The sequence below is a fragment of the Dicentrarchus labrax genome, unplaced genomic scaffold, assembly GCF_905237075.1.
Source record: "Dicentrarchus labrax unplaced genomic scaffold, dlabrax2021, whole genome shotgun sequence".
NCBI classification, from domain to species: Eukaryota; Metazoa; Chordata; class Actinopteri; family Moronidae; genus Dicentrarchus; species Dicentrarchus labrax.
Genome location: NW_026136719.1, coordinates 1,053,260 through 1,066,165, shown reverse-complemented (window position 1 = coordinate 1,066,165; position 12,906 = coordinate 1,053,260). Strand labels below are relative to the sequence as shown.

At 40.2% G+C, this 12,906-nt stretch overlaps 1 protein-coding gene and 1 long non-coding RNA gene across 3 annotated transcripts; one reads left to right on the top strand and one right to left on the bottom strand.

The window, feature by feature from the left end:
- Positions 1–613: 613 nt before the first annotated feature.
- LOC127351052 (uncharacterized) lies at positions 614–1,083 on the top strand. Its single transcript, XR_007880772.1, has 2 exons — positions 614–708; positions 812–1,083. It is a non-coding gene; the product is annotated as an uncharacterized LOC127351052 (long non-coding RNA).
- A 5,315-nt stretch (positions 1,084–6,398) lies between these two features.
- ptmab (prothymosin alpha b) lies at positions 6,399–10,059 on the bottom strand. 2 transcript variants are annotated; one of them, XM_051378212.1, is made up of 5 exons: positions 9,892–10,059; positions 7,626–7,691; positions 7,425–7,509; positions 7,253–7,338; positions 6,399–7,161 (listed from the first exon to the last, which is right to left on the bottom strand). In XM_051378212.1, the coding sequence occupies exons 1-5, from the start codon at positions 9,934–9,936 to the stop codon at positions 7,117–7,119; spliced, it is 327 nt and encodes a 108-aa protein (XP_051234172.1). In that variant the 5' UTR covers positions 9,937–10,059; the 3' UTR covers positions 6,399–7,116. The 2 variants fall into 2 exon arrangements, with proteins under 2 accessions (XP_051234172.1, XP_051234170.1); XM_051378210.1 differs by lacking the exon at positions 9,892–10,059 and adding an exon at positions 8,600–8,788.
- Positions 10,060–12,906: the final 2,847 nt, after the last annotated feature.

Below are 12,906 nucleotides of genomic sequence, written 5' to 3'. Positions count from 1 at the left end.
AAATGTGAATTATTATTATTTACAGTGATTTACAGACAAACTTTCAATGAAAAAGGCACAACAACACTTCACACGTAAACAGACTGAGTTATAGTTTTATGTTTTTGCCCAACAGCGTGGGAGAAGCAGGGATTTTTAAGGTGGAACTGTGGTTTTAATAGTTTTATGTTTTATCTTATTGTTTTGATGAGAGAGACCTCTTAAATTACACACTGTACCTTTAAAGGATCTGAATATTGTCTTTAAAATCAGACAGAAACAGCACATTTAATCAAAATAGTGATTCAATTTAACATTTTCCTGAAAAAGAAGAAGAAGATCCAGTTATTGTGATGAAGAATGTAATAATGTGAGCGTCAGAGAGGCTGCAGAGGAACCAACATGCAGCTCAGAGTGTGGACACATGGGGGCAGTGCAGCACCAGCAGACAGTTATCAGACAGGAAGAGAGGCACATTTATTGTCTCCAATGGAAAAACTACTGATGGTTTTATCTTCATGGCGCCACAGTTTGAACCCAAACGCTGAATATGTTCACTTATATCAGGACACTTTTCATATCCACTCCTTTTATATCTGGAATCTGTATGAAGCTACTGTAAGAATAATAACAGACAGTCAGTGAGTGTGTGTGTGTCCAACTCTTCCTCACAGGTTAGTTAATGACAGACAGTCAGTGAGTGTGTCTGTGTCCAACTCTTCCTCACAGGTTAGTTAATGACAGAAAGTTGGTGTGTGTTTGTGTCCAACTCTTCCTCACAGGTTAGTTCAGACAGTCAGTGAGTGTGTGTGTGTCCAACTCTTCCTCACAGGTTAGTTAATGACAGACAGTCAGTGAGTGTGTCTGTGTCCAACTCTTCCTCACAGGTTAGTTAATGACAGACAGTCAGTGAGTGTGTCTGTGTCCAACTCTTCCTCACAGGTTAGTTAATGACAGACAGTCAGTGAGTGTGTCTGTGTCCAACTCTTCCTCACAGGTTAGTTAATGATGTTACTGAGTCAATGTGAGCAGATTGTGTCTGTAGACTGAAGAGAATCAGAGTCTCACTGATGGTGGAAATAAAGGTTTTACTTCCTTAAAACAGCTGTTTTTAAAACCTCGTTCCTGCTATAAAGTAAAGACAAGAGAAAGTCATCATTAACATTTTTAATAACTGATTAATAACTAATTAATAACTAATAATTATGGCAGATTTCAGGTGGGCTGCAGCCCCCTCAGCGCCCCCTTCTCCCAGCAGCCATGTTGTTACACGCAGGTCAGACTTGGTGTTTTCCGCCCGCGGCGTTGATCTGGTGTCGTGTCAGGACTCATCTCTGAATGTGAGCTCCACAGAGACAGTGAGGGTCAAACACTGTCCAACGTTCAGCAGAGAGTTAGTTAGTGTACGATGATCCTGAGCACGATGCAGCAGCAGGAAGCACATCAATACAGGAACTACCTTTTATTCTGCAGCTCTCAATGACTTTCTATCAGGGCTTGCTTTGAGGCTACTCTGCCTCTGATTGGCTGCTGTCCATTGCCTTCATTGGTTTGGTTGGAACGTCAGAGCCAATCAGAGACTCAGGATTGTCCAGGTAAACACATCAGTGAGATAAAGAGCACCGAAGGTGTTGGTGAGTGAGGTGTTGTTGTAAAGGTTGAGCTCAATTAGAGCACGGACACATTTTATTGGTCCAATTCAGGTTCTGATTTCTACGTACAATAATTGTTCTCCTGCACTTAAAGGGCTTTATTGTTTTTACTGAAGGGAAACATAACGTTGAGCCCAGGATCAGGATTATTAAAGCTCAACTTACACTTTAATACTGAACTGGGACCAGTTAGACCTGCTGGGTTTACTGCTGTTCTGAACATGTATCAATTATTAAATGTCCTTTTAGAGTTTGATCAATGTTCAATGTGTCTGCATAACAACATTATTATATTAAACAAACAATTATAATCTGTCAAATATTTGTTGTTTAGATAATAAAATATTAATATTTAAATATTAATAAGGTTTTATAATTTAAATCTAACTAAAAATATAAACTAAATAATGTTTCTAAGAAATCTACGTTTTAAAAACATTTTGAATAATACAATATATAATAAATAAAATAAATACATTCAATAGAAATATTTATATACATATTTTAAATTATGGAAAATACATTTTTTAAATATTGTTTCATTTTTAGAAAAAAATAAAATTAAAAACCCAACAAACAAAGAATAATACAAACAAATATTATAATATATAAAAATATATTCTTGATAAAAATAAATATAAGAATAAAAGAAAGCAATATTAACACTAAAAAAATAAAATAGACAATATAAATATTGTTAATTTGATGATAAATAACAGAAATAAACAGTTTAAATATTTAAATACTAAGTTTGCTGAACTCACATGAAAATGCTGAAATATAAAAGAGTGAAAACTTTGAAGATGTTACAGAAATCCACATAAAGAGCAGATTTCTCTCCTCCTGGTTCCCACTGCAGCAGACTCACCTGTAACACTGTGACACACTTTCTTCCTGTGTGTGTGTGTGTGTGTGTGTGTGTGTGTGTGTGTGTGTGTGTGTGTGTGTGTGTGTGTGTGTGTGTGTGTGTGTGTGTGTGTGTGTGTGTGGTGGGGTGGGGGGTGTGTGTGTGTGTGGGAATGAAGTGTTTCTAACATTCCTGTGTGTTGCACTTCCCCTGCAGGCTGCGGCAACATGACTGAACACAGATCAGATCGTCCTGCGCTCGTTCAGGCTCCGTCATGTTTGTCCCGGATCCCGACGGCGGGCTGCAGACTGTAAACAGCTCGCAGGGAGCGCTCAGCCAGCGCTCTGGATCCAAACTGTGTGGACCTGCACGACTATAAGGAGCTGCTCGGATTATACATTCAACCCCCACAGGGAGCCTTTAATTTGGGGTGATTCTGGCGCCCCCTGTGGACAAACGTGGTAGTGTCTCTACAGCCTGGTTTCATTGATTTCAAGGGGAATGTGACTGGATCCGACCCGGTGGAGGTTCTGGATCTCACGGGCTTTCTTTGGGATTGTTGCGGCCTAAAAACCTGTGAAGGATAAAGTGGCCTGGAAACAGTGCGGTAACCGAACTGTTGACTTTAAATGAGCGACACAGTATTTCTACGTTTCCATTTCCAGGAGTTCCTCAGGGTTTCTAACAGGAAGCTTTATTTCCCCGACCCGAGTCCGTTAGTACCGCGGCCACCTGCCAAAGATCGTTCATTTATTCATGCACAATATAAAGCTTCTTACAAGCGTTACTCTGTTTCCATGGTAACACCTGAGGCCCTTCCTAATACCTGGAAGAATCATTACCATCCCATAATGTCGCAATGGAAACGTTGTTCACTGCTCCAGGAAATAGGACGAACCTCACGACTCTGCAACAGAGAGAGCTAACGTTAGCCAGAGAGCTAATGTTAGCCGGAACGTATCTAACGGTTGTCGCCTTCGTTCCTCGCTGATCAATAAACTTCCACCAGCGGGTTCATTAGACGCCTGTTAACCTTTAACTGTAGTACTCCATTACAAGTACCCGTACAGCAGAGTAAAAGTACTCCATTACAAGTTAAAGTCCTGCGTTCAGCTGATGTCGTTACTAATGGAATATTTAAACTGTAACTTTAAAATGTGATTGAATAAATGTAATAAAACTTTAAAAGTAAATTCAGTCCAGTTCAATTTTATTTGTATAGCGCCAATTCATAACAGAAGTTATCTCAGGACACTTTTCAAATAGAGCAGGTCTAGACCGAACTCTTTATAACATTAATTACAGAGACCCAACAGTACCACCATGAGCAAGACCTTGGAGACAAGGGCAAGGAAACACTGCCTGTTAAAAGGCAGAAACCTAGGACAGATCCTCCGGCTCTAGGTGGGTGGTCGTCTGTCTCGACCAGAATTACTAAATGTGATATATCCATTATTAAAACAATATTCTTTGTTTAATTACTTAAATTAATGTGTTTAATTTGACACCAGGCAGGTTTTAGGGGCAGCTGCCACCCGATCCCACCCCTCTAGATCCGCCCCTGTGACCCACTAGCTTTATAATCAGACTCCAGAATAAAAATACAACATATTATAATACTAAAATCTGACTGGAATTAATGCACAACATCATATTTGTATCTGTCAAAGACACAAACAGTGTGCACAAGATTACACATTTTATATAATATAATATAATATAATACAATACAATATATTGTAATATAACATTATATAATATAATATAACATAATGCAATATAATATAACATAATATAATATAATATAATATAATATAATATATTTAACATAACATAATATAATATAACATTATATAATATAATATAATATATTGTAAATATAACATAATATAATACAATACAATATAATATATTGTAATATAAAATTACGCAATATAATATAATATAATATAATATAATATAACATAATATAACATAATGTAATATAACATATGATATAATATAATACAATATAATATAACATAATATAATATAATATAACATAATATAATATAATATAACATATGATAATATCATGTAATATAACATATTACATTATATAATATAATATAATACAATGTAATATAATATATTGTAATGTAACATAATATAATATGATATAATATAATATAACATAATATAATATAATATAATATAATATAAAAATGTAATATAATATAATATAACATATGATAATATATTGTAATATAACATTATATAAGATAATATAATATAACATTATATAATATAGCATAATATAATATAACATAATGTAATATAATATAATATAACATAACGCAATATTATATAACATAATATAATATAATGTAATATAATATAACATAACAATATATTGTAATAAAAATATGACATAATATAATATAACATAATATAATATATTGTAATATAACATAATATAATACAAATACAATATATTGTAATATAACATTATATATATATAATATAATATAATATAATATAACATTATATAATATAATATAATGTAATATAATATAACATAACATAATATGACATAATATAATATAATATAATATAATATAATATAATATAATATAATATAATATAATATAATATAACATAATCTAATATAATGTAATATAACATAATATAATGTAATGTAATTGTAATATAAATTATGTAATATAATATAATATAATATAAAAATGAAATATAATGTAACATAATATAATATAATATAACATAATATAATATAATATAATATAACATGATATAATATAATATAATCTAATTACATAATATAATACAATACAATATATTGTAATATAACATTATATAATATAATATAATATAATATAATATATTGTAATATAACATTATATAATATAATATAATATATACAGATTCTTTTTGTCCATTGTTAGAGCAAACCTACTTGATCTAATGCAGAATTACATAATGTGATAATTCTAGTGCAACTCAAACATTAATATATAAAACATATACTTTATCTTCTTAAATAAAGTTTATAGAATGACGTAGGAGTGACGAGGGAACGGGGTCGATATAACATCCAAACATAAAAACCTCAAACTTTAGAGACTTTCTATGTATTTTATATATAAAATGTTAAAAACTGTAGCTGAAAGTAAATGTAATCGTACTTAAGTATAGTACTCGAGTAAATGTATTTAGTTACTTTCTAACAGTGACGTTCACTGAGTTAGTTTAACTCTACATTTATTATAAATATTTGTTACAGGAAGATAAATTAATTGTATTTAAAACTAATAAGTTACATTCTCGTTTAAAATGTGTTTTTATAGAATTTATCTGATTAACTTAAATACATTTTATTTGTACAAAGTAACTTATTACATTACCTTTTGAAGCAGTTGACTTAAATAAATAATAAAACCTCTAATTCATTGAAACATTATTTCATTGTGTTGTGTTGAGATAAATAATGTGAGAACAAGTTTGTTTATGCTACAAATTATTAAACAGTAAATAAACACAATATTTGATTGTTGAGGAAAAGTTGATGCCTTTAACTCAATTAGTTCATTTATTGAATATCGTTACCATAACTCACAAAGATTGAGGCAAACTGTTGTTTATTTGTTGAGTGTGTGTCTAAATGTCCGCTGATTCATTTTGGGGTTTATATTTTTGTAATAGTATTCAATTCAACTTAAAGAAAAAGAGTCAACGGGACTTAAATTAACTAATATCCTGTAACTGATTAAAGTAAAGTTCTGTTTGTTTACTTCTTTTATTCAGTCGCTGTTTACAGTATGACCTTTAACCCTCGTTAAAGACCGCCGGCGGGTTCACCTCCACCTTCTCGCCGTCCGGCCGCCACCGTGAGGACAGGAAGAAAACAAGCAGAGATGCAAAAGTACAACTCACAAAATAAAAGTCCGGTTTATTGTCAAACAACAAACTTCGCACATACATCAAAACAGGCCGTCATAAAACCAAAAGTCGCTGACAAAAACAAAGAAAATAAAACAGGAAAAAGAAAAGAGGCTCTTTTCTTTGGCCTTACCCTCCCATACAAACAAACTAGTTATGGTACAGCTAAAGTACATACATTAAATTTACTGGAATGCTCTGAGTTCAACGGCTTTAAAAGGTCTTTGACTGTTTTTACACGTTGTATCTGCGGACAGATCCTGACACGGTCAACCAAGTAAAATCTTTCGTTAAAGAAGCACCGATTTGGTCTGACGAGATCGCTGCCGGGAGAGAAACTGACCCCCCCCCTTAACAATATGTACAAAAATATAAAATGTAAATAAAAATACAAACAAATTCTCCTTTGTTGTTGTTGTTTGTTGTTGTTTGTTATTGTTGTTGAAGCCGGATTTCTGCGTCGATGTGGTGGCGAGTTCCTCTAGAAAATTTGTTATCAGTTGGAGGGGAGATCGAGGGCGAGTGTGGTCGATGTTTGTTGAACTCTACTTGCTAATGACCATGTTTATTTTTTTATTATTATTTTTATTTTTTTCCTTTAAATCAGTCCTCCAGCTCCTCCACCTGCGACATACAAAAACAGTCACAGGTGAAGAATCAGGAAGTGGTTCAGCAGGATGGCGCCGGCGGGGGGGAAACACATCAATCGTCGTCGTCGGTTTTCTGCTTCTTGGTTTCGACGTCGTCCTGCGAGGAAGAGGAAGAGGAAGAGGAGAGGGTTAGTGAGTTGGATGGAGAGATCGTGAACGGGTTTCTCGGATTCTTCGCGCCGTCTCACCTCGTCGTCTTCGTCGTCGTCCTCAGCTGCCCGTTTTGTGCCGCCTTCGATGTCGTCGTCATCGTCCTCCTCGTCTTCCTCTTCGCCTGCGAAGTCGAGAAGAGTTTTTGAGTTTTTTGGGGTAAAAATTAGGAAACATTATTAACACTTAAAATAATTTAGCATCAGCTACCTTCTCCGTCATCTTCCTCGTCCTCCTCATCCACCTCCTCGTCCTCTTCGTCGTCTACGTCGGGCTCGCCGTTCTCCTCGTTCTCCTGGAAACGCCAAAGAAAAGCTTTAGAGCGGCTGACTTTGCGGAGCAGCGCGGTTAGAAAACTTTATAAAAAGTTGCGAGGAAGAGCGCCCTGTGTCGAGCGGCGGCGGCGGTTACCTTCCCGTTGGTGGCGGCATCTTTACCGTTCTCCTTCTCCTCCACCAGCTTCTTCTCTTTCAGGTCCTGATGAAACAAACAGGAGAAAAAAACTTGTTAAAAACCAGAAAAACTATAAATATAGAAACTTGTGCTACCTGCCCTTCTACCTAATGGCCTAGTTAGACCAGCCCCAGTGCATTCTGGGAGCTTTTTCAGCCCTCTCCCTGTCAAAATGAAGCCTTCCTATTTAAACACCATATTGGTCTCTGCAGACTCCCCCTCCCTCCCCCATCCTCCTCCCACTCCAGCCCCTCTAATGTGTTGTAATCTGATACTTTGATGTGGCCCCCAGGGCACTCTGGGTATTGTAGTCTTCCGTGGTCTGCGTCGCAGCCATATGTCACGAGACACGCCCGGGAGAGGCACTGCAATACCCAGGATGCACCGCTCCGTTTAAAATAACACGGGAGGGCGCAGGAGGGGAGGGAGGGAGGAGAGGGGAGGAGGGGAGGGGGAGAGAGAGAGGGGGGGTGATGGAGGAGGCGGCGGAGAGCGCGGTGCACGCTGCTGCTGCTGCTGCTGGCCGTAACGGAGGCTGGGAAGGACAATAGAAACCGACACATGGCCGCCGAGCAGAGCGGGTAGAAGAGTCCGCGCGCACCCTGTCACAAACACCTCCGGGGTTTTTACCGGAAAACCGGCCGCAGCCTGTTAACAGCGCTCCGGTTCAGAGTCCCCCCCCCCCGTGCACCGACACACTGTTATTGATTCACTGCTTTACATAATCTGATTGGTTGAAATCCATTAAGCTGTTTACCGAGCATCCTCTCCGGTAGCCGAGCTCCGGTTCGGCTGCGCGCACTCACTGCGCGTAAAAACGCTCCACGGCTATAAATAGAGTCTGAACGGAGACCCGGACCCTCAGCGGCAGCACCAGGACCCCCAACTCCTCACCCTCCTCACCCTCCATATGTCCTCCTTTAATCACTCACAATTATTCTGCTCCTCTCATCCAAACGGCTCCTGCTCTCCCCCACCGCGGACAGCCGACTCCCCCACCGCGGACAGCCGACTCCCCCACCGCGGACAGCCGACTCCCCCACCGCGGCGGGGGCTGTTAAAGTTTCACCCGATCTGATCCAAAGTCCACCAGCGGAAATCAACATTAACAGCCGCACAGAGACGGTGAGACCGGAGCACAGAGACGGTGAGACCGGAGCAGAGAGACGGTGAGACCGGAGCACAGAGACGGTGAGACCGGAGCAGAGAGAGCCGAACAGGGTCGCACAAAGGCGGAAAAAACCAGCACCGTCACATCACACCTCCACACACACACACACACACACGCGCGCGCACGGGGAAGTGGGCTGCATCACAGAAAAAGAAAGAAAAACTTTTCCCCTGAGAGATTCACGCGCCCCGCGAACATGCTCCAAACGCAGAAGAAGAAGCGGAAGCCGCGAGACGCAGCAGAGTCTCCGGTTGAACGGAGGCTGAACCGACAGCAGCCGACCTTCCAGAGAGTCGGTAAACAAACCGGGGGTCGGACGGTGCAGCCGGGCCTCCACACACACACACAGAGACCCGCTCCCTCCGCCGGTACAGCCCCGCTGGAACCGGAGAGCTCCGTTACGCAGCGGCCGCCAGTGCGTCCATTCAAACGGACCAACTTCACCCTCCACCCCCCCAGCTGGAGCCTGGAGAGCCTCCGAAAATCCCATTTAGTCCTCGGCCGCTGAGCCCCAGCAGCTCCTTATCGCTCTATTAATAAAACCACCGGGAGACTCTCCTGCACACCGGGACCGGGTCGGCATTAATTCGCATTAGGCGTCCTGATAGATGGAAGAAAGAACCGTGCAGCAGCGCGAGCCGCGCGCGTAAAAAGCTGCCCAAACACTGCGCGTCGGAGCTCCGGAGCCCCGGGTCCCCCCGGGTCCGGTGCTCCGGGGGCTCCGGGGAGAACCGAGCCCGCTTGTATAAACAAAGAACCCGCGCAGACTGTTCCTCTCCGGACAATGAGACACGGACTGTGAACGCAGCCGATTTCCATGATGCGGAGCCGAGAGCCGAGAGCCGAGAGCCGAGCCCCCCCCCCGCTCCATTCTACCTCATTTACAGAGTTTACACACAAACACTAACACCGGCTGTCTCTCTGGACCTTCAGAGTCCGGGTGAGCGCGAACCGACCGAACGGGCTTTAAAATAAAAATGAAGGTTAGAGTCTGGAAACGGTTCATTGTGCTGGAGGAGGGGGGGGTCCGCGGGAAGGTGAGAGGGGGCTTACCTTGGCAGAGATATCCGAGCCGGAGTCAACTTGTGTGTCTGCCATTGTTTTAGGTCAATAAAATAAAGGACGGCTGGAACAGAAAGGTTGAATAAAGTAAATCCCGCTCCTCGGTTGGTGGATCGATCACTTTATATTGTGCCAGTGGCCAGCGCTGCTGACGGCCGGGGCTTTAATATAGGCTGGTGGGCGGGGCCGGGGGGACGTTCGGCGGCCGCTGATTGGCTGCAGCGCTCCACAGAGGTGTTCTCCGCGCGCGTTGGAGTGGAACAATGGGTAGAATTACTAAACCCGGAGGCCACGCCCCCTCCTGCCCGCCGCGCGCTGCCCTTTCTCCCGACAAAAACAAAAAGCAGAGCCGATAAAAGCCGAATAAACCCGGGTGAGTCCGCCGCCGAGCGCCGGGCCGACACCGGGACACCGGGAACATCAAGTTTACACCGAAATACAACACAAACACACCGAGCAGACCCCCGCTCCGGTTGATGACACACTTTGATTGATTGATGTTCGTGTGCTCGAGTCACTACAGAGCAGTTTTCCCGCCCACCGACGCGACGAGGGAATAAGAGTGTGTGTTATCTTTAAGGGGGGAGGCAAAATGTCGACGCCACCGGCACTGTTAGTCGGTTAACGCTCGTTACGACCTCACTGACGCCTCTTCAGCCGACTATCGATCACATTAAAACCCTCAGGAGGATGTAAATGTACAGCGGCCGCCATCTTTTCATCTCTCGCTTGCGGCCCCGCCCCCTTTCTTCCTCCTTCCCGGCGTCCATGTTTTTTTTGAAACTCCCTCACTCATCTGTGGAAGTGCGCACTTGACGCTTATTTATTTATTTATTTTACATAACGTCCCCCCCTCCTCTCTCTCTCTCTCTCTCTCTATCACCCCCCCCCCCCCAAGGTCGCCCCTGTGCTCAGAGAGGACTGGTGTAATAATAAGTGTATGTGCAAAGTGAAGCGGGTACAAGTGGCCTCACTTCCTCCATCCCTCCATTGTTAAAAGAGGTAGAGTGGAGGAGGAAGAGGAGGAGGAGGAGGAGGGAGGGAGGTAAAAGCAGTGCGACACAACAACATGCGATGAGAAAGTGCGGATATAAATGTGCTCATGAGCGGACAGCATTCTCATGAAGGGCAAACAGGTATTTTTATCTTACCGAGGTTTGAACTTAGAACTCATGAGGAGGACAAAGCGGCACAGAGAGAGAAAGACAGCCGCCATTGCTCGCTCGGGATGGGGGGGATGGGAGCAGTGCGGTCCGGTAACGTGCAGCCCACATCCACATTCTGCTCGGCTGACGCACTCGGCCTCTGATTGGTCCGTTAAGTGGAGTAAACACAGCTTTGGCGCAGGGAGAGCGCTGATTGGCTGCTGAGGACGTCCGTCAGTTCAAACCGGGAGCTCGGTCGGCGCGCTGCAAACCGCGGATCCGGATCGGTGGATCGGTGGATCGGTGCAGCATCAGTTTCACTTCTGGCTTTTTTTCACATGTTTCAACCTTCACTGCTTTTTTTTTTTTTTTTTTTTTTCCCGCCATGATATCCGTGAGAGCCGCTGTGTAACCGCCCGCGTTCATGTTTCATGAAGCTGTTTAATAAAATATTTAGAGGTCTGGATGAGCGAGCGGGAGGAGGCCGCCAGGAGCACACCGAGCTGTTTGTTACATTTAGTGTTTGTTTGTTTTTTAGTGGAGACGTTGGTTCCGAACAGGCTCCGCCCCCTCTTGTGGGACCCCTGACCCGAACTTCTTGCTGTCTGCGATGTATTAGATGTGAAGTTGCTTCCTCGCAGAAAGAGAAAACGGACAGTCGGGACAACGAGACGCTAATAATAAATAAATTACATTAAATAACATTTTTAATTTATTTTATTCTGTTATTTGTAAACAATACCCCATCGTCATAGCAACATATCATTGTTTTTACTGTCCTAAGAACTGCACAGTTTCTATTTCTATATTGGGGCCCCGGCTATAAGCTAATGCTATATTGGGGCCCCAGGCTATAAGCTAATGCTATATTGGGGCCCCGGCTATAAGCTAATGCTATATTGGGGCCCCGGCTATAAGATAATGCTATATTGGGGCCACGGCTATAAGCTAATGCTATATTGGGGCCCCGGCTATAAGATAATGCTATATTGGGGCCAGCTATAAGCTAATGCTATATTGGGGCCCCGGCTATAAGATAATGCTATATTGGGGCCCCGGCTAGAAGCTAATGCTATATTGGGGCCCCGGCTATAAGCTAATGCTATATTGGGGCCCAGCACAGAAAAGTTTGGGACCCGTTGGTTTATTGAACAGTGTATCTTTAAATGATTCTATTTTCTTTTCTTTTAAAAACAACAAATATAAATAAAGTATTTTCTTTTGCTCTTTGTTTTATTTTTATTTTCTATTTCACAAAAATAAAATCTCTAGAAACTGAAAAAGAATGTTTTTCATTCACATTCTGAGATGTGATCATATTTATACTCCTATAATTAAATTATATTACCTTTAAATTACACTGTTCTGCTGCTGCAACCTCATCTGTATACAAACACTGTATATAGTTTACATATTACTACTATTTTTAATTTATATCTTTTATTTAATGTGTATTTTCTGTCTGTTGTATCTAGAGCTATATATTATACTAAATTATATTATATTATATTACATTGTATTATATTATATTATATTATATTACATTATATTATATTATATTACATTATATTACATTATATTATATTATATTATATTATATTATAGTATATTATATTATATTATATTGTATTATATTATATTATATTATATTATATTATATTATACTATATTATATTATATTACATTATATTATATTGTATTATATTATATTATATTATAGTATAGTATATTATATTATATTATATTATACTATATTATATTATATTACATTATATTACATTATATTATAGTATATTATATTATAGTATAGTATAGTATAGTATATTATATTATATTATACTATATTATATTATATTATATT